General features: G+C 35.1%; 1 protein-coding gene across 1 annotated transcript; it reads right to left on the bottom strand.

The window, feature by feature from the left end:
• Positions 1–16,377: 16,377 nt before the first annotated feature.
• LOC113693342 (uncharacterized) lies at positions 16,378–20,698 on the bottom strand. The gene is made up of 5 exons (XM_072062698.1): positions 20,509–20,698; positions 17,819–20,015; positions 17,425–17,727; positions 17,237–17,324; positions 16,378–17,145 (listed from the first exon to the last, which is right to left on the bottom strand). Exons 1-5 carry the CDS (start codon positions 20,696–20,698, stop codon positions 16,378–16,380), a joined length of 3,546 nt encoding a protein of 1,181 aa, XP_071918799.1.
• Positions 20,699–21,846: the final 1,148 nt, after the last annotated feature.

The following is a 21,846-nucleotide window of genomic DNA, read 5'->3' as shown; positions in this document are numbered from 1 at the left end:
AAGCTAAGACATCAGGCTACATTTCTTCAGAAGACCTCAACATCCAGTTCAGAAGTATTCCCAGCCAAAATAACCAATTACAGAAGCAATTCTCAAGTTCGGGTGAAACCAGGGCAGCAGGGGTATTTTGGTCTTTTCACAAGCTACGCTACTCCGATTGACCTGAAATGTTTCAGGCATCTCTAAAATATCATTCCCTACAACATTCATGTTTTAATCCAAGGCCAATTCGGCCTCTAACTATGAGGTACAGTGCCGGGCAGAATGTAGAGTAGTGAAACCCTAACTTTTCCAATTTTCTTCCAAAACAGAAATTTCCTGCAATTAACCACTTTTTCCACCTTCTAGATTCATTCTAGATCATTTCCAATCATCATACATAGCCACACCATAACAATCATATTAAAACAGAAAAATCACCCATAAATGGAAAACTTCACCAATTCAACCAAAAATCAAGAAATAACACCAAAAATCATCACTTCAACTACCACAAGTCAAAAATTTAACTTCATTAGGTGGAGGAGAGGGGTTCCTTCACTACTCACCTTAGTAAAACAAGAGAGAGAGCAACTTGTCACCTTAACTTTCCAAACAACTCCACCAAACACCTCACAATCACTCACTTAAAGGTTTCTATGGAACAAAAGCAAAATAAAGTGGTTGATTAGTCGAATTTGAGCAAGATGGAGGCAAGAATTTGAAGAGTTTTCTTCCTTTCTTTCTTGGAGGAGAGGGCCGGCTATGAAGAGCAAATTTGGAGTGAATTTTTAGTCAATTTTAACCAAATGGTAAAAGTGTGAATAGTAGTCAAAAAGTGCAACCAATGTCCAAGTGACACTTGTCACTCTATTAATGCATCTCTATCCCTTTGTTCCCTCTCACATCAATCCACATAGCAAGCTCTAATTATCTCACAACACCCGGTAATTTAAACCCAGTATCCGAAACTTAACCTAGTTGGCCGAATTTTTCCGAACTTTTCGCCCTAGTGGGTCCCACGTCCGGTATACGCTCTTAATTTTTCAAAAACTATGAGATACTAGATAAATGATTTAAAAACCATATTTACTCAAAAAAATTATTTTTAAGATTTTCCAAATAAGAAAATGTGGAAAAACGTGCAATTAAAAGAAAATAAAACCTAGTAATTAAGAAAATTACGGGTTCTCACAGTACAAGTCTCTAATTTTTTTTAAGTTTATTGTATTTTCGATTCGATTATTGCTTCCAAACGCGAATTCACTATTATCACTAAGCGAGTTTCTCAAAAATTAATTTTTGTAACGAGTCATTTTAAAAATACATGTAAGCCATAGTTCCATCTAATTGGGTCTAAAGAGGTTGGAATAAAATATTCAGAACAAATGGCCAATTAAATATTTAAATAAGTAAGTAATAGGAATTTAAAATAAGTAAATTTGTGGGTCCTCACATGAGTCTAGTATTACTTTCTCAAATTTTCAATAAATTTGTATCAGCGCGTCTTTTGGAAAACTAACGACGCGCGAGTGGTATGCACTTAATTAGAACTCATTCACCTTTAATTCTTCAATTAGTTTTTCTTAATCTACTATTAATCATTTTTAATTTTTTCCAAGATAATTACACTCTTGAATAGAACATCATTTCGAAACACATGTACTCATCATTTCTCACTTAAACGAACCTCTGAAAATTAATTTGCTAACGGAACATTTTAAAAACATAAGGAAGACATTGTTCCATATGATTAGACTTAGAATGGTTGAAATAAATTATTTGGAGAAAACAGATGAATAAATATTTAAATAAACCAATAATATTTGATAAAATAAGAAATTTTTCGGTCCTCACAATAAGAGATTGGAATGTGGCTTTGAAATTGGATATGGCTAAAGAGTATGCTAGAGTATCCTGGTCTTTTCATTTTAAGGTATTAGATTCCTTATGTTTTGGGGAAAGGTGGATAGACATGGTATGGAGATTAATCTCCAGTTCATGGTTTTCTATAAATATTAATGGAGCTTCTTATGGTTTCTATAAATCTACTCGTGGTTTGTGACAAGGAGACCCACTCTCTCCAGTGTTGTTTGTAATTGGGGCGGAGGTGTTGACAAGGGCCTTAAATCACCTCGAGCTTGTTCCTGGTTTTGATCCTTTGCGAGGAACCAGAAGCTGTAATCCTGTCACGCATCTTGTTTATGCAGATGATATGTTAATTTTCTCAAATGCATTGGCTCAATCCTTGCAACTGGTTATGGATGTTTTGGGAAAATATGAACTGGTTAATTTTATCAGAGCAAAGAGTTAATTCATCAAAGAGTTGCTTCTTGATGCACTCTGGATTATTGGATTTCTGAAAGCAACTAGGAGTAACCGGCTTCCAGCACAAGAAGTTCGCAACTAGATACCTTGGTTGACCTTTGTTTGTTGGGCAGCCTAAGAAGGTCCACTTTATGGATGTTTGTCAGTCTGTAGTTGGTAGAATTTCATCATGGAAGCTTAAATTTTTGTCTCCTGGTGGCAAGATCATTTTGATTAAGCATGTTCTTTCTTGAATGCCGCTTCACGTTTTGGCTGCAACTGCCCCTCCTAAAGGAATTTTTGGCTTGTTAGAGAAATCTTTTTCTAATTTGCTGTGGGGAACATCAGCTGATGGTTCTAAGTAGCATTGGGTGAAATGGGCGAAGATGTGTTTTCTAGAGAAGGAAGGTGGAGTAAGTTTTAGATCACTTCATGATGTTTTCAAGTCATTCTCAGTGAAGTTGTGGTTCTCTCTTCGAACAAGAAAGTCTCTATAGTCACAATTCATGTTTTCCAAATACATCCGAGGCTTGCATCCGTGTTAAGTTGGTGTGCCATCTTCTTCTTCTCAGACTTGGAGAAGAATGATTGTAGTTTGGGAAGTGGCAGTGTATTATATTTTCTGGATATTGAAGGGTGGCAATTGTCACTTTTGGTATGATAATTGGATGGGCAGTGGGGCTATCGCATCTAAGGTTGAAGGAGTCTTCACTCATTGTGTCAGAGATTTCATTGATCAAGGGGTGTGGAATCAGGATTTGCTCAGGCAATGTTTGCCGGACTAGGTTTTGCAGAGGTTTTGGGGTTCCAGGCTCCTTCTCTTCAAGTGCAAGCTCAAGATGAGATGTTGTGGTCATTGTCAAATTCAGGGCATATTTTGTTGTCAACAGCTTTTAATTTAATACGAATACATGAAAACACTTCCTTTATGTTTGCTCAAGTGTGGCATGAGCGGGTTCCACTGAAGGTTTCTTTTTCCATGTATCGTCTTCTGCTTGATCGTTTGCCTCTAGATTCTGCATTTTCCAGGCAGGGGATACAAGGCCGTCTAGGTTTGTGTGTTGCATTGTGCCTACTTCTGAATCTCTTGATCATGTATTTAGTTCAGGAGGTTTGGCGACATCAGTGCGGCGTTTTTTTGGCATAGAGCTCGGTGTCAGTCAATCAGAATCTACTCTTCAAGTATGCTTAGCAGCTTGGTGGTATTTTAACTCATCCAATCCAACGCTGAGATTTGTTCGACAACTGCTGCCCATATACATTTGCTGGCAACTTTGGAAAGCTCGAAATTTAGCAAGGCTTCAGAGTCTTTCTTTGGATGTTAGGCGTGTGTGCGCTGATGTCTTCGATGATTTCAAACATGCTTTTCGGATGCAATTTAAGGTGAATTTCCAGCAACAGTTAACTTGGCAGAATTTTGCTCAATCTCTTTATGTGCGGCATAGGCCTATGAGGTTGAAAATGGTTCAATTGTTGCATTCGAGGGATGGACTTTACAAGCTAAACTCTGATGGCTGCTCCAAAGGAAACCCAAATGTAAGTAGTGGAGGTGGAATTTTGCGTGATGCTAATGGTAATCCTGTATTTGTGTATTCTTATTCTTTTGGAGAAGCATCAAGTTTGCAAGCTGAAGCTCAGGCTTTGGTTTTTGGAATTCGGCTAAGTTTGTCACGTGGGTATCAAGCTCTACATATTGAAGCAGATTCACAAGTGCTCATTTGCATTCCGCCGGGGAAATATTCATGTCCTTGGTCAATTCGGTTAAAGGTGGAGGATCTGATGTCTCTTTGTCATTCCTTTGTCATGGTTAGGGGTGTGCATGCAGTATAAGTTCGGTTATTCGGTTATTTGAATTCGATTTTTCAGTTATTTCACTTGTAAAACTTTAAACCACTTTCAATTTTGAATTGGGAATAACCGAATTCAAAATGGTCATCAAATCGGTTATAACTAAATTGGATAGTAATTTTCACATAATTAAATGGAACTCACTTGTGTGTTGTATATATTTAGTCACTTATAATTTACTAATGATGTATTGGGCTACATTTATTCTTACTAATGATTAATTTGCAAATAATTTGATTGCTTTCAATGGTGAATGTTAATTCACTAATATGTTAACATGCAATTCATATACATTGGTTTAGACTGTTTAATCATAGTGCTTAGTTGTCTATGTTTAAATAAGATTAGTGATTAGAGAATATAAATTCACCTGTTGTATATATAATATAAATTTAGAGTATATTAATACTTGCAAGTTAAAAGTTACACATTCAAATATTTAATAATCCAAACATGAATAATAAACCAATGTCTAATTATAATTACTAATTATGTTTAATAGTTAGTATTATACTTATACTTATTATCTAATCCTAGTTATGTATAAAAGGATAAATATTATAGTTATGTAATAGTGTATATGTGTATTATGATAATCATATAACAAATACTAAAATAATATATTGTACATCATTATATATATATACTTTTTATTATTAATATAGGTACATGATAATACTATATACTTCTATTATTAACAACTTATACCTATATAATGTATTAATAGTATATAACATTTATCTATCTAATATATAATTTTATAAACTAATTTAGTATTCGAATGCAGTAATACAATACCTTATTTTGTTTTATGAAATTTGAATTTGAAATCGGTTATTACCAAATTGAACATTTCATTACTTATTTCATACCATAGTTGAATTTGGTGAATTTGGAAAATGCCAAAACCGAACTAAATACCGAATACCTGATTTCGAAACCGATTTAAAGTTATCAAATTAAATTTAAAATTGGGTATCAATTTGGTACATATCAAATTTGCTTACCCTTGGTTATGGTGTTTCTTTTGTATAAAGAGGCGAATCAGGTCGCAGATACACTAGCTAGTGAAAGTTCTTCTCGCAGGACATCTTGTGTTTATGACGGAAATGTTGCTTCATAGATTGTCTGGGGGAGCTCTGAGAATGGATAGAAGAGGAGGTCCATCTTTACGAAAGTGTAATAACGGTTAATTTTTTCTAGTTTTCAATTAATTTTTGCAATTTTTATGTGGACTTTTTGGAGGTAAGGTACATGTCTCCTTGCTTTGTATTTCTTTTACTAGGGGGAAAAGCCCACGCAATGCGTGGGAGTTTAGTGCTATAATTAAAGATGGGTAATAATTATTATTTGGTATTTTCTAGTATAAGAATTGAAGTATAGCAATTTGATTATGTGATATTATAAATAAAAAAAATCATAAGTTATATATTGAGTTAAAAAATATAATATGCAATAAAACATAATTATAAGATATGATTAACTACTTTGCATCTAACCTAGTATAATAAAAGATCTATTTATATCTGCTCATGCATTTTAGGGATATTAAAATTTGTTATTTAGTTTGAATTTGATCTTGATATGAGGGCAATCCACCACATTATCTTGTCATATTTAATGAGATTTGAACAATTAGCATACTTGAAAAAATCATTGCTAGTGGAATTTCGGTTCTTGCAAGTCAAATTCTTGAATTTATATTGATTCCAAGGACAAATATCATCACAAGGTCTTCAAATTGAGCAAGCAATTAATTATAATTTATTATATGATTTAGGACATATAGCAAAGCATATCCTTCTCGATAGGAGTTACAATCACAAAATATCAGTTTTGTGTTAGTTGCAAAGATATACAACAACTAACATGCTAATTTAGAGGAATAATTACCTCAAAAAAGTACTAAAGCATCTTAATCTACTCAATTCAAGAAAAACAATTAAAAGTAATGAGGTACATACTTTAGATTTGTAGCCAAATAGTTTTAAGTAGATAGTTAAACATATTGGCAAATCAAATGAAGTGAAAAATTGTCTAAATGGAATAGTCAATAAAGTAGCAAACGATTTGAAAATTAGCCTAACTAATAATTAAAACAACAAAAGAAGTAGAAGCAATCTATAAATGGGAAAATTTATGATGATAAACTTATTTTAAACCATAAATAACAATTAACAAATGTGGTCTCTTCCTTATCAAACTTGTCTAACATGGACAATTGAATTAAAATACTAAAAAATTATTACACATACAACTTGCAATATTACAGATTTTTTACAACCAAAAAGTAGATTGATTGAAGAAAGCATACCTATTAAAAAAGGGGTTGTAAAATGGGGAAGAGAAGTAGCTAATATAGCAACATCCGAATTCAATATGCTGCATGATTGTGGTGGAACAAAACCTATAAGTAAATGAAATGAATTTGAATAGATGGAGGTTACTATGGTAACGGACGAGAAACCAGACTTCTCTACTAATTGACATTAATTGTGTCGTAACATCTATATATCATAATTTTGCAAATAACTGACGAGAAAAGCTTTAAGAAATTAAAAGATTTAGATATTAATACAATTAAATGATTAGAAGGGCTTTTATGTAATTTCACTAAAACACAAGATGAATTCAATTGTACCCAATGTTTAATCTGCAGATATCTAACACTGTCACATAAGGGTGGGCGTGGGTCAGGTACCCGTCCCATTTATCATTTGGCTGACCTTACCCGCACCTTGCAGGTCAGCCATTTTCTGACCCTTACTCACCTCGCATATCAGCAGTTGCCCGATTATAAGGTACCCGCTGAGATAGGGTCGGGTCAGCGGATACTTGCCCAGCCTCATTTATCATTTAATTTTTTAAAAAAATGATTTATATTAATTTAATTTTATATTTTACACATTCATTTAAAAATTAATAATTTTTTTCTCAAAAAAGGTTCCCACTAAGAAACAAGCATGTGAAAAGAATATAAGATAAATGCAAAAAATTAAAAGAATTCAAAATTAATAAAAGTTTGAAATAAGTAACACAATTTTTAATATATATGTTCCACATTAATTAAATTTTTTTCTATAAAATATAAGATTATGACTTCTACAAATGAATTTTGTAAATAAACTATAGTCTCTCATATTTGTAATGCAATTTGTTCAATAAAATTACTTATTTAGTTCTAAATTATTATTTTATAGTGTGTGTATAAAAATAAAAATAATATATATATATATATATATATATATATATATATGCGGAGTGGATCGGATACTCGCGGGTTTTTAATTATGTGACCCTATCTCGCCCCGCATTTTAGGGGGTACCTAACCCTATTTTGACCCGATCAAATAATAAAAATCGGATATCCTAATTTTCGGATCGAATCGGATCGGATATGATGGGTTTTCGGGTTAGCGAATAATTTTGCCCACCCCTTGTCACATATCAAACTTACCCCTAGTTTTAAATGTTTAAAAGGACATCCAAGCAATTACAACAAAACAAAATTTGTTATAATGACTTACATTTAATACTCTAATTGCACTTCAAAAACTCTCACATTTCTAAAAAAGCTCCACCATTGCGGTTGAAATTCAAGTTCTAAACTCATTCTTATATAGTATAAGGATTTAATTAACAAATTTGGACTGTTATCTCACTTCATGTACGGAATTTGTAAAAAAAAATTAAAATAAAATAGCAAGTCACGAGTGTTTGAAGTTAAAGGTAACAAACTGTGTGATTAACCTTTTCACTTGTTTGCCTAGATTTGGTGTCACTTAATCTCTTTCGAGGAGACTAATGCGATCCTCAGACTCCCTAGTCAACAATCGAGATGCTTGAGAAGGCTACAGATGGCAGCAAAATGGGGGTCACACAAACAGAAACGGTTACAGGTGTAATTATTTCTAATAATTTTGTATATTTTACACATCGCACAACTTTATTTGTATACGATATAATTTTATTTGCACAACGTGTAATTTTAGAATAAATTTTTATGAGTCTTACACACAGTGTTAAAAATGAGGTACAATAAATAATTTAGACCGTATAATTTTTTGAATCAAATCCTAACCGTTAACTATTTAGAAGGACCGTCCTCTCCCGTCTCCGAAAAATGGTATATAATGCCAAATAAAAAACGTCCAATCAACTTTGACAGAAAAAAAATCGTGCAATCAACTTTATGGGTGATAAAGAAAGCCACAAATACAATGACTCCTTTTCAATCTAAGCAGACTTTGCTTTTCTCCAATGCTGACTAGATAACCTCTTAGACTAAAAGGTGCCCAACTTGTCTCCATTAAAATCCCTTTCATTAAAAGCAGTAGATAACGTGCAACACAACAAATGCATTTCCGCCAAACGGGACATGTACTTTTGCAAATTTTATGTCTACAGCTTGTTTGAAAAAACTTTAATATTGTTTGACTTCAATATCCCTTAATTAGGTACATTACTACATCTTCACGGCCTTCGAGTGCGATCTGCAATATCATATGAACATAATAAGCTTTGTGGGAGATGTGAGTAGAACTCCAAGGAGGAAAAAGGCTAAAAAAGGAAAAGAAAGAAGAAGAATAGAGTGCATGAAATGCCAACAACAAAAACAAAAATAAAACAAAAATAAAATATTAAGTATATTATGGAAGCGAAACAACTACTTTTTCAGTTCAAAAGGGATTCAAATCCTTACAAAATGAGAGGAGAAAATCCATAGCATGACAATTGACTTAGGGGCCTGATGGATAAAGGAAAACAACATTTTTGTCTTTTAGAAAAGCGAAAACAATATTTGGTCAATTGGCTTCCGTGCCTTTGTATTTTTATCCTTTTTTGAATATCTATAATCTTTTTTAAAAAAAGAATGCACTGTTTGGTTGAACAACTCTACAATAGTTGCGAATACTAATATGAGGAATGTTAGGTTGAGCTGTAAACTAATTGCTTTCAAACATAAGGAACGTTTTCAAAAACTTCGATATAAGAGCAAATTGCGCGAAATGTCACTAAACTATTGCGAGGTATTGGTTTTGGTCACTAAAATTTTTTATTAGCCGAAAATGTCTCTGAACTAGTAAATTTGTACCGTTTTGGTCACTTTGTGATCTTATACCATTAGGAGAGACGGAAAGTAACTTTTTGAGGGGCAATTTCGTCTGCACAGCTTTTGTAGGAAAAATTTCATCTGGTAAATGAAGGGACAACATTGCAGCTTTTGAGGGTGTTTTCTTCGCAGGATCATTTCAACAAGTTGAAGAGGAAATTAGAAGTAGTGAGAAAATTTTTTCTGGCTGCAAGGAAATTGGAGAATTCCTTTAAAAGACTTGTAGATTTTTTTCATGAAAATAGGGGGAGGCTTTACTCTTCTTCTGAATTAGATCAGGCAATGTCCAGCTTCGACTCAATTGTTGCAGCCTCCATTTTCGGAGATTTTTTGAAGAATTTTAGGCAATAGACCCGATGTCTTGACTGTGACGACTGTAAAAAAAATTTTTATATTTTTTTTCTTAAAATTTCCTTTTATTTGGAATTTATTACTTTAGAATAGCCTTACTACTTATTTACCCCACAATAAGTGCCAATAAACATCGAATCAAGGGTTTTTCCTTTCGTTTTCAAGTTATCGTAAATTAGGGATTTTACGCCTTTTTGTAGTGTAATTATTCGGCACGGAGTGTGTATTAAATTTAGTGATTAAGAGTGAGTTTTAGATGATATTAAATGTGTGATTAGAAGTGCTAACACTAAGTGAGTGAATCATACATTAAAACATTAGTATACGCGATTTAAGGAAAAACGGTTGGAACCGACGGGTACCGCTCTCTACCGATGGAATACACCACTTGACCACCACTTTATTACCTTAATCCCCTTAATTTTACTTGACTAATCAGCCCTAAATTACCCCTTAATCCAGCCATCTTTGTTGACTAAGGAAAAGGAAAGAAAAGAAAAAAAATGAGATTGGATCCTAAGGTGACAAGTGGCAACCATCCAATGGTTGTTTGACCAATTAATTTCCTATCATCTTATAACCAAATTAACCTCATTTGTTCGCCATTTCGGGCTTGTTGGACGAAATTATGAGGGGAGAAAAACACAAGAGAGAAAACTCCAACTTTCACCTTGAATCCATCTTGTTTGAGTGAAAAATCAAGAAACTAAACCGATTAATCCTTTCTTTGAGCACTTGGGAAGCTTGGTGTGCTAAAACTTTACAAGGAGAGGTGGTGGATATCTCTTACAAGCGTCTTAGTGAGGTATATTGGCTATCCATCATCTTTATTTCCCTTAATCTTGCTTAAGTTGCTACACAACTCATATTCTTGGTTAATTGATAGCTATGCAAGTAGTTTTGATGATTATGGGAATTTGTGAGTTAGGGTTTTAACTTGTTCAGCTATATTTCTTCTTGTTTAGATAGAATATGATGTGAATAAGCTTAGATAAGGAGGTGAAGTAGTGTTTCAAGCTAGAATTGTGAGGATTAGCACTTGAATGCATGAATTCCAGTTTTTCGGTTTTGTATTACCCTATTCTGACCATGATCAGTCGGCCATGATGGAAGCTGAATCAGCCTTAAATTAAACATGAAAGTTGTAGAAAATGATGTTTTATAGCTGCCTGTAAAATTTCAGCTCAATCCAAGCACTGTAGCACATGAAATGACAAAATTACCCTTGCTGCCATAGGTATAGTTTTGTGGACAGTTTTGACATTTCCTCATTCTGGCTGCATTTTTTCACCATGATCCGTATCAAATTAGCCTTTGGCCAAAACACAAAAGTTTTAGCCCTATGTTTAAGCTTTCCAACGCAATTGAAAACACCTCAAATGGAATTGTGTAGCCTGAGTTATTATCATTTGAATTCAGTACTAGCAACCGTACTGACAAGGACATCTTGGTTCTGTAATCTATACTTCTGACCTAGATCAATTGTGAACTGGATTGAGTGGTTTTCATGAAAGTTGTAACCCTTTGTCTTAGCTTCGAGCCGGTATAAATTTCACACCAATCCGATAAATGTAACTCTAGTTGTGACTAAAATGTTATAAGATGTCGAATCTGCCATTTAGCCTTTTGCCTTCAAAACATGATTTCCGATTGGATTATTATACTTGTGTTATACTCGTGTTGTACTTGGATGATTCTTGAGCCTATTGAACGGCTATTGTAATGAGATTATCTGTGTGTGACTTTGGGACTGATTGAGAAAAATAATGAAGTCATAAATGGCTAGAAAATAGGTAAATAAAAGGGGCGTGCTGTCCAAATTTACACTCGAGGATTAGGAAAAGATTTGATGATGAATACCACTTGAACCATCTAGGATATTTTCATCTTCTTTTATCGAGGTATATAAGTTAGAATTCGGCCGAAACTTGTGCCCTTGAAAAAATGAAATTTACGACTAATAGAAATACGTTTTCTTTGTCGCTTCGATTCAAATGGAGATTTCAAAGTTTTACGAGCGAGCATAAGTTTTACAAATATTTTACTCATGTCCTTTGGTTTAAATGTACTCTTTTCACTTCAAAAACCATATTTATACTTTATACTAGTAGTTATTCGGATTTTCTTTGGTTCACCTAAATTTTGGATGGTTTAACTGTAATATTTTCCCTTGGTTATTATTAGGGTTCCCGGTGATTGAGGGTGTTATCCGGAAGGATACTTTGGACGTTATTTTGCTTAAATAGGTGAGTGTTCTTCGTACGTTATGTTTCCATTGACTATGTGACTTGTTGTGGATATTTGATTAACTGTTAAATGTTTTCAATGATTGCTGAAATTGAGTTTTGCTAGGCGAGTGTGTACTTTATCGCACTCGACCTAAATAAATGTGAAATTTCAATGATTATTTGATTATACGCTAGTTGGGCATGAATGTAAGTCTTGTGGCTGAACTGGGCCCTTGCCCTTCGTTGCCGGTCGACTCGAGCCAGAAGCGGACTCGGTCGGGCGATTTGGTGACCCTGGGTGAAAGTTTGATATACTCGAGTATTACCACGTTATCAGGTGAAGTCTGGCCAATGTCCAGAAGGGGAAAGAATGAAATGAATGAACGAGTGACAATGTCAATGAATTTCACTTACAAACACTACAAGAATTTTGGTCATCAGTGATAACTACTTTTCGTCACAAATAATCAAAAAGTCGTCACTGATGACCATTATTGACAACATTTCAGTTGTCGCAAGGTCGTCACTGAATCTCCGTCGGTAAAAGTATACAGTGACGACTTTAAAGTCGTCAGTAAATAGAACCTTTTTTATGACAATCTATGTTGTCAGTAAAAAATGAAAGTATACAGTGACGACTCTAAGGTCGTCACTGAATGAAAATTTTAATGACAACATATGTCATCAGTAAAAGCTATAAATCTAGTGACAACACCTTCTCTTGTCAGTGATGCAAGTGATGCATGAACGCACGAAAGTGAAGGCATAGGGGAATTAGTGACAACTTTGTTGTCAATAAACCCCTGATCAACTGTGGCAACAATCCCTTATCAATAGACAGTTTTGATTGAGTGACAATAACAATTGTCAATAAAGACATCCTGTCTGGAAAAATACTACTCATTTACAACACCTTACACATGACTTTCCTACTACAATAATATCTAAAAAATGAAAATATCAGCAATGTTTAATAAATAACAAATGTAGACACCCGTTACAATAGAATATGCCAAAATAATATATTAAATATTCAAATGTCATAAATAAGTGCAACATCATAGTACAAATAGTTTCATAAGTTTGAGTAGAACAAATACTACTCATATAAGTCAAGGCTGCACTAAAAAACATATTCCAAGTCCCAAAACATATCCTACGCTTCTAAAACATTTTCTAAACTTAAGACAACACTATAACCACAGTTTTTGAGCAGCCGTACTGCTAATCTTCTTCGAAACCTCCAAAATGAGCAATGTATCTGCAATAAAGTAGTAAAGTTATTAGTAAGGTTATCAGGTGACAAAAGCAAAACAGTCTCTAATTGCTAAATAAAGAACAAAAGTTGAATATCATGAATATATGATAAATACATCAATGTAAGAGATAAATATGCAGTAGCATTCCATTTTTCATTTTCTTGGGATAGTGGCATTCCGTGATGTATGACACTTAAAGTTGATGGGACATATTCACTTTCCTAGCACTTCAGCCTCAAAGCAATATCTTTGTTATCAATCAACTTCAGTCATGTAATATAACAAATATGCACAGATTCAAGGCTAAATAAGACTTGGCAAAATCCAAAAAAGTATTTTCCAAGTTTTGAGAGGAAGGAAGGGAGTTAGCTGATTTCATCCACTACAATCCTGAAACCAAGAAAACAAAGTCCTTAGTCAGAGAAATGCACCTGTCCTTCTAAATCCATCACCTCGTTGGTTAAATAAGTCAACTAAGTAATTTCTCCTGCATTAACTGTAGGCACTCAGCAAGTTCACAGAGAACTCAATATTAATTGGCCCCAGGAACAACTACGAACCTTGCAAAACTATAATGTTCTATAACTGCCAAGACCACAGACCAAACACACTCTGCCTTGTGCAGGACAGAGGAGATCCTATATTTATCATATTTATCTACTGCAAAACAGTCTCTATTCTTTAGCCCTTCTGTGATCCTCAAATTAATATCATGAAACAGAAACACTATTGAAGTTTTTTTTTTGTGTAATGTTATTGTTTCATGATAACAAAGCTATGATAAAGCCACAAATGTACTCCCAAGATCAAAACACCATCTGATTAGAACCTTGTGTTGACAGAAGTAATTCTTAAATGTCCCTCCTCAGTCTTGATATTACAAGTTAATATTGTCACCTACCAATAACTAAATTGCAATAACTTATGTTAACTTTAAACCATAGCAGCCATTATATCTATTTAGACAAGTATATATAGTTGAAAATTGCTTACCAATCAGTTCGTTCAGATGTGCCTTCATCGTCTTACTTGTTGCCTTGCAGCTGTGCTTTCAAAGATTTAAGGAGATCTTGCATTTCACTTTGTTGGTTCTGCATTTCACTTTGCTGGTTCACAAGCTTCTCCATAAGTTGTTGTTGAGATTGGACTGTTATTTCCAACTCAGCTGAGCGCTTCTCCGCTTGTTCTGCTCTTTTCTTGAAATCATCTATCTCTGCAAGCTTTTGGGCAATTATTCCAGCTTTGGAGGGACCACGGCCATGTACGTATCCGGTTACACGTCCAGTTACTTCAATGGAAATGTCTTCTTCAGTCCTATTTGCACCACTGGATTCAGATTCCAACTTTTTCTCCTTCATCATGCTCTGTCACAAAGGTAAATTCTGAAGTTAGACTTTCATAAGAGTTGTACAACAATATTAGAGTACCAATTCCATTTTTCTTACTAAGTTCATAGCAGATGTTTCGTCAACCATTGCATTCTTCTTCTTGCTGTAATGGGTGATGTCATAAAGTTCTATTGGTCCAACTTCCCTCCCTTCTTGTGCTTCCTGTTACAATAAGAAGTTAAATAACCTGCCTAAACAATCCAAAAGACATGTCTTCAAGATAATCAAATACCCGGTCAGCTTTATGACGAAGAAAGGATTTTGTTCCAGCTGTATGAGCAGTTTTTTGCTTTGATCTATTGATCTTGTTCCTCTCACTTATCTTCTGCACTTATCAAGTTCAGCCGTGATCAAAATTTAACACACAAAAAGCATGAGAAAGAACAATAGTAAATGATCAAAAGTCGGCGTCTATACCATAAAATTTAGACTACAGAAATAGTCACAAAGGTAAATCCAATCAGATTCTTCAACATATTGTGGACGATTTGCAAGTGCTTCCTCTTTTGTACTAAATTTCTTGAAAATCTTGTGAAAATTGTATCGTCGACTTCTGTACTGTGTATTTAACTGCTTAAGAAGTGCTGGCTTAACATGTTCTCCTTCATCATAAGCAAAACTATTCTGAAATATGAGTGAAAAATTTATTGTAAATGTCAGAAAAAGTGCATAAATGTCCTGTTGCAGAACTAGTTGTTACCAAGTCAAGAAGAAAAACAAGCCTTCAAAACAATTTCACTTACATTAACAAGTTTTAGCATTCCTTCCCTATCAGAGCTGGCCAGTTTGGACCATTTTTCTGCTTTCCATTTGCCATATTTACGAATGACACAACTTGCCTCTGAGATGTACTGTTGTGCCCCTTCTCCAATTACTCTTCCACTAACTTCAGAGACCTGGACTTTTACCTTTTTGCCGGCCTTCTTTTCCTTGGACAGTGCAATATTGCGAGTATATCCTCTTTTCCTAGTTACATTGATACCACCTACCCAAAACATAGTTCACAGTTATGAATGTGAGTGGAAAAATCTGAAATGAAATTAGCTGTGTAATATAAATTACAAGTAAATCTCATATACCGGTATCATTCTGTTGAACATCATCGCTCTCATTAATCCGGTCACTTCCACAACCAATGGACTGGTTAGATCCGACTTGTACTGAAGTAGGAGTAGTATTTTGCTGCTCAATAGATGTAGGAGTTGTCAACTCATGTCTTGATGATCCTGTAGCAGTTTTGCGACCATTTGAGGTAGTAGGATCCTAAAATCCAGCCAACTACACATTAGAAATGTATTTTTCAAATATTGCCAACTACCAAAAGTAAGAACTAACCTCAGTCTCATCAAATAGGCGAATTTGAACTGACTTTCTAGATAGGCTGAATTCAGCACCATTATTGGCATTGCTAGCCAGACTACCTTTTGGGCCACCAACTTGCTATAGTGAAGTAAGAAATACACAGCAGGTTTAGATGCTTAATTGTTTAAAACCAATGGTATAAAGAAGTGAAGGTACAAGTACATAGCAAAGTCAATTTTCATCACCTGTTCACCTATTTTTTCTCTAGCTTCTGCTGCATTAGGTATTTCAGCACCTCGAGTTGGTCGCATAGGACATTTTCCTTTCTTCCCTGGCCCAGCCATGTAACTACATGATAAAAAGATATCAATCAGCCATGCATTTAGACTAAATATGTCTAAAATGCCAGGACAAGGTACAATTACCAGCATGCTCACCCGAAGGAGGAACTTAATTAATATGCCTTGTATTTTACAATAGATATTGCAAATTAGAAGATAAGAGTGACTAAAAATAATTCAAGATAAGAAATACACTTGATTTGAACCAAAAGTTACATTGTAACTATAAATAGAAACTGAAAATGTTATTTACAACATCGTTTAGTCAGACTCATAGTCATCACTTTCTACAAATTTTTCACTTTCATCTTCACTCGAGCTCAATTGCTGAATCTCATCATCATCAACAAAAAAATCATCCATTTTCCTGGCATGTTTAGCTGAAGAATCAGAATTTAGGATGCCAGTTTCTACAGCTTCATCAGCTAGCATATCACCTCTTCTCAAGTTAGACAAATCGACATTCTCTTGAACCCCAATTAGGTCTTCAAGATAATCTTCTTGGTAAACTTGTTCTTCTTCACATGATTTATCCTCATCCTTTTCAAGAACAGCATATGATGAACGTGGACAGACTGACTCGACAACATGCCAATCACCTCCAAGCCTCATATCCTTTACGTAAAAGACCTGTTCGGCTTGGGAAGCGAATACAAATGGCTGGTCTATATACCATTTTTTTGACAAATTGACGCTGCTTAGATTACTCTGTTTGTCTATTTTAAGACATGAGCTATTTTTCAAGTCCCACCAATCACACTTGAACAGAACTACTCGGCTTTGACTGAAGGAGTATTCAACCTCTAAGATATCTGTAATAGCACCATAGAAGTTTATTTCTACATCAGCATGCTCACCCTTCACCATAATGCCACTATTCTGGGTTTTTCTGTCTACCTCACGTGTTTTGGTATGAAATCTAAACCCATTGACATTACAACCAGGATATTTGATCACTCTAAAATCCAGTCCTTTGGCCAAAGACAACAATTCATCACAGCATCTGCCTTGTGTATGCATGTAAGTGACCTATATGACCCAAATAAGAAATTAGAATGACTGAACAAATTAACAACTATATAAATACCACAAGTTTTCTAGTAGTTTGTTCCATACTTACACGATCTTCAAACCACTTTGGAAACTCTAAATCGTGCATCTGCTCTACATTCGACACATTTTGCTGCTGAAGCAATTCTTTGTGCATCCTATACAATAGTATTATTAGTTATCTATGTGCTACGGTTAGTGCTATAATTGACTAAACATATAACACCTATGATATACATAAGGTAATAAATTTATTACCTTATGTAATCATCAATTTCTTCACAATTTTTCAAGATGAATAAATGTATTTTCATCAACTCTGATTCACTTAAGCAACAAAATGTTGCTGCCCCAAAAGGCCGAGCCATTCCAGAAAAAATAGACAACTTTCCAGCAGCCTCAAAGCGTTCGGTGTTTCTTTCTGGTTCATTAAATATTGTAGGAACATTGTGCAAGTACCTAGAAATGAATGTTAGACATTCATCATCCAAGTAACGCTCAACAATGCATCCTTCCGGTCGAGCTCTGTTGTGCACATAACCTTTGTATTGACCCATTTTTCTGTGTCACAAAAATGCAGCCATAAGATGTCACAGCAGTACGACCCTATGAAGCAAAAGAAGATTCAGTCTTAAAATAGCCTTTACACTACCTCTCAAATGGGAACATCCACCGGTATTGTGCTGGGCCAGCAAGTTTTGCTTCAGCAGGTAAATGGACCATTAAATGGACCATTACATCGAAGAAATTTGGAGGGAAAATTTTTTCAAGTTTGCAGAGTATTACAACAATGTTTTTCTCCTGTGCATCTAACTCATCTACATAAAGAGTCCTGGAACAAATTTTCCTAAAAAAATTGCTTAGTTCTACCAAAGTTTGGGAAACATCCTTTGGCAGCATGCCTCTAATTGCTAATGGAAGTAGACGTTGCAAGAATACATGATAATCATGACTCTTCATCCCTGAAATTTGGCACTCTTTTGGCTTAACACAATGAGATATGTTTGAGGCAAATCCATCGGGGAACTTGAGTGAGCTCAAAAACTGGCATAGTTTTTGTTTTTCGCTGCGTGAAAGAGTGTAGCATGCAGCGGGCATCACCTTTGAATCCCCTTGAGTTTGAAGATGCAATTCTTCCCTCAATCTCATTTCCTTCAAATCCTCTCTAGCTTGCCAAGTGTCCCTATTTTTGTGTCCCGTACCCATCACTGTAGCCAACAAAATTTCACACACATTCTTCACGATATGCATAATGTCCAAGTTGTGTCTAATTTTGTTAGTACTCCAATATGGCAGCTCAAAAAAAATGCTTTTCTTCAACCAATTTGACTGATTTTGCATGCGTTTTCTTTTCTTCTGTTTAAGCAATTCAGGTGCCTTACCAAACACCATTTGATCAAACTCTTGAAGTTGTTCAAAGATTTCTTCACCGGATAAAGTTCTAACAGGCTGTCTAAGATCACTCTTGCCATCAAATGACTTTCTTTCTCTGCGCCATTTATGGTCCGCTGGCAAAAATCGCCGGTGCCCCATATAGCAACATTTTAATCCATTTCTCAGATATACACTGGTTGTATCATCTAAACAAATAGGACAGGCCTTATAACCTTTCGTACTCCACCCTGACAAATAGGCATATGCTGGAAAATCACTTATAGTCCACAATAGAGCAGCCCGTAACATAAATTTTTCTCCCACGGCTGCATCATAAGTCTCAAAGCCAGTGTCAAAAAACTCTTTCAACTCATCAATTAGAGGCCTAAAAAATATATCCATATCATTTCCTATGCACTTAGGACCTGGAATAATCATTGATAACAGGAAAAAAGGGTCCTTTAAGCATTTCCAAGGTGGTAGATTGTAAGGAACAAGGATTACAGGCCATATACTATATGCATTATTCATGTTTCCATAGGGATTGAAACCATCAGTTGAAAGCCCCAACCTAACATTACGAGAATCTTCGGCAAAAGATGGGTGACTGTTATCAAACTCCTTCCAAGCTATTGAGTCAGCAGGGTGTGTCATTGTGTTTTCCTTGGGAACGCGTCTCTCTTTATGCCACCTCATATCTTGAGCTATCTCCTTGTTTATGAATAGTCTTTGCAACCTTGACTTTAAGGGGAAATAGCGAAGCACTTTTCTAGGAATTTTAGAACCCGGGGATTTATAACGAGGTGCTTTACATTTTTCATTTGGGCAGTGATCGAGGCTTTCATTTTCTTTCCAATAAAGTGCACAATCATTTTCACATGCATGTATTTTTTCACACTTGAGTCCTAGCTCACGAATTAAATTTTTTGCATCATAGTATGAGCTAGGAATTGATGCCATGGGGAAGACTTGAATGAGGAATTTCAGCAGCATATCGATGGATTTGCAAGTCCACCGATTCATAGTTTTCAAATGAAGGATATGGACAACAAAGGAAAGTTTTGAGTACTTATCACAACCCGGGTAGAGACTTTTTTCAGCTTCAGATAATAATCTAAGAAACTTACTTGCTTCCCCCTCTTGCTTATTTGGTATATCCCTATTATGTTCCCCCGAATTTCTCCAATTCTCGCCAAAGTTTGCAGTACCAACGTCATTTAACATTTCTTGAATATCATCTGACTCACTGTTTTCTTCATCTAAAACTATGTTATCATCTTCATCCTCATCAGAATCCTCAAACCTTTCACCATGATATACCCACCTAGTATAGCTCTCAACAATTCCCCCACACAAATGACTTTTCATGACCTCCATAGTTTGATCCTCAAAGTTGTTGCACCCTTTACATGGACAAGGGAGCTTATATGTGGGATCCTTGCCTAAATAAGCGAACTGAACGAATTCTTTCACTCCTGCCAAATATCTAGGATGCAAGTAATCTTTAATTGTCATCCAACTCCTATCCATGTTTTTTCAAAAGCACCGTTGATCCTAACACAAAAAAATATGCAACCATGATATTACAACAACACATATAATAAATATAGGAAATTAATCTTCCCATACAACAATAATAAAAATTAAACAAAATACAACACAGCTATTACTAAATTCAAACATGTCACAATGTAAGCATGTGAGGAGGCTGTGTGCAATGCAAAACACAATGTAAGGCAGATAGGAATTAATTCTGGAGTCTTGTGAGATTTTCTTGGCAAGCACTACTGTATCCCGGGCCACACAGACAATGATCACCATATCAGCTTAGTTAACAACATAGCCAGGGCCAGCTAATCAAACCAGAAGTTTCAGGGATGAGGAGGCAAAGTTTAAGCTGTGTAAGGTTCGATCAGTACAGTTTGGACAGAAGGGCAAGCCATAGCTGAATACCTATGATGGTCATACCATTCGTTACCCAGACCCACTCATCAAGGCCAATGACACCATCAAACTTGACCTGGAGAACAACAAGATTACTGAATTCATCAAGTTTGATGTTGGGAATGTTGTCATGGTGACTGGGGGAAGGAACAGAGGTTGGGTTGGAGTAATCAAGAATAGAGAGAAACATAAGGGAAGCTTTGAGACCATCCATGTCCAAGATGCCACAGGTCACGAGTTTGCAGCATGAGAACAAGGAATTGCAGACTCCATAGGTCCTTAGCCACTCTATTATGGAGGGATAACAAGAACATTTCTGATATTGAAGTTTAGTCACTTTTGACAATTAAACTACTTGAGGTAGTTGCTGTCCCATTACTTTCATTAGAAAGTGACACAAAAAGTTCCATCAGATGCCTCAACATGTACAGGCATCACAGCAACAGATCTCATATGAACATAAATGCTGCTACATTTGGACAAATTTCCAACTCAGCGTTTTGAAAAAAAAGAGGAGGGGGAGAGCATGAGTCCACACACAGCACTTTAGACACCGTTAGACATCAAAAATCACTAAAACCACTAACAAGGAGACAAAAATATTAAGAAAGATGTGAGTGAAACAGTCCTTACAGAATTAAGCAGAAGTTCTGGGCTAGTCCTGAAAATAAATTAAAAAATTTAAAGTTTTACAAATCTCATGAATGTAATTAGTCATTTATGCTAGAAAAAGTACCAGACTGTAAATTGTCATCACAGAAAAAACACATAGAAGGTCTAAAATAGCCTACATGATAATCATGCCCAAAATATAGCAGAAGAGACCAATGACTTAACCACCTTCAGTCACCAGACACACCCATGCCAAAGCATCAATAAGATCAGCATGCTACTTGGAATAGCTACCATAAAATTCTAAAATAGATGTTGATACAACAGTAAAAAACTGGCACAATCAGAGGATTCTTACATCTTCCCGCTTGTTCACTACTGAAGGACCTGAAGTGAGGATTATACTACTAATTAAGAATTTCACTAATGGACCAAACCAGCAAAACTATATGTTTTACATCCCATGCTCCAGCCAGAGTCAGAATAGAATCCAAAGAATATAGTTAATATTTCTATAAGATGCAATTGCAATCCTTGGCACTTAAGAATGGCATCAACATGTTGACTTAACCTCCTACTCAAAGTGCAAACACCCATGTCATATGGGCCACATTTTTTTTTCAAACTCAGATAAAAGAAAAGCATATCTGAAGCATCTTGAGACCATCAAAAGATTCACAAGAATTTTCAAGTCATATCAACTCTAGGAATTACAAGAGTATACAAACCCAGATATTTTATAAGTTTCAA

The sequence above is a fragment of the Coffea arabica genome, chromosome 8c (genome assembly GCF_036785885.1).
Source record: "Coffea arabica cultivar ET-39 chromosome 8c, Coffea Arabica ET-39 HiFi, whole genome shotgun sequence".
In the NCBI taxonomy this organism is placed as follows: Eukaryota; Viridiplantae; Streptophyta; class Magnoliopsida; order Gentianales; family Rubiaceae; genus Coffea; species Coffea arabica.
Note: the sequence above shows the minus strand (reverse complement) of the source record. Positions and strands in the feature narration are given on the sequence as shown.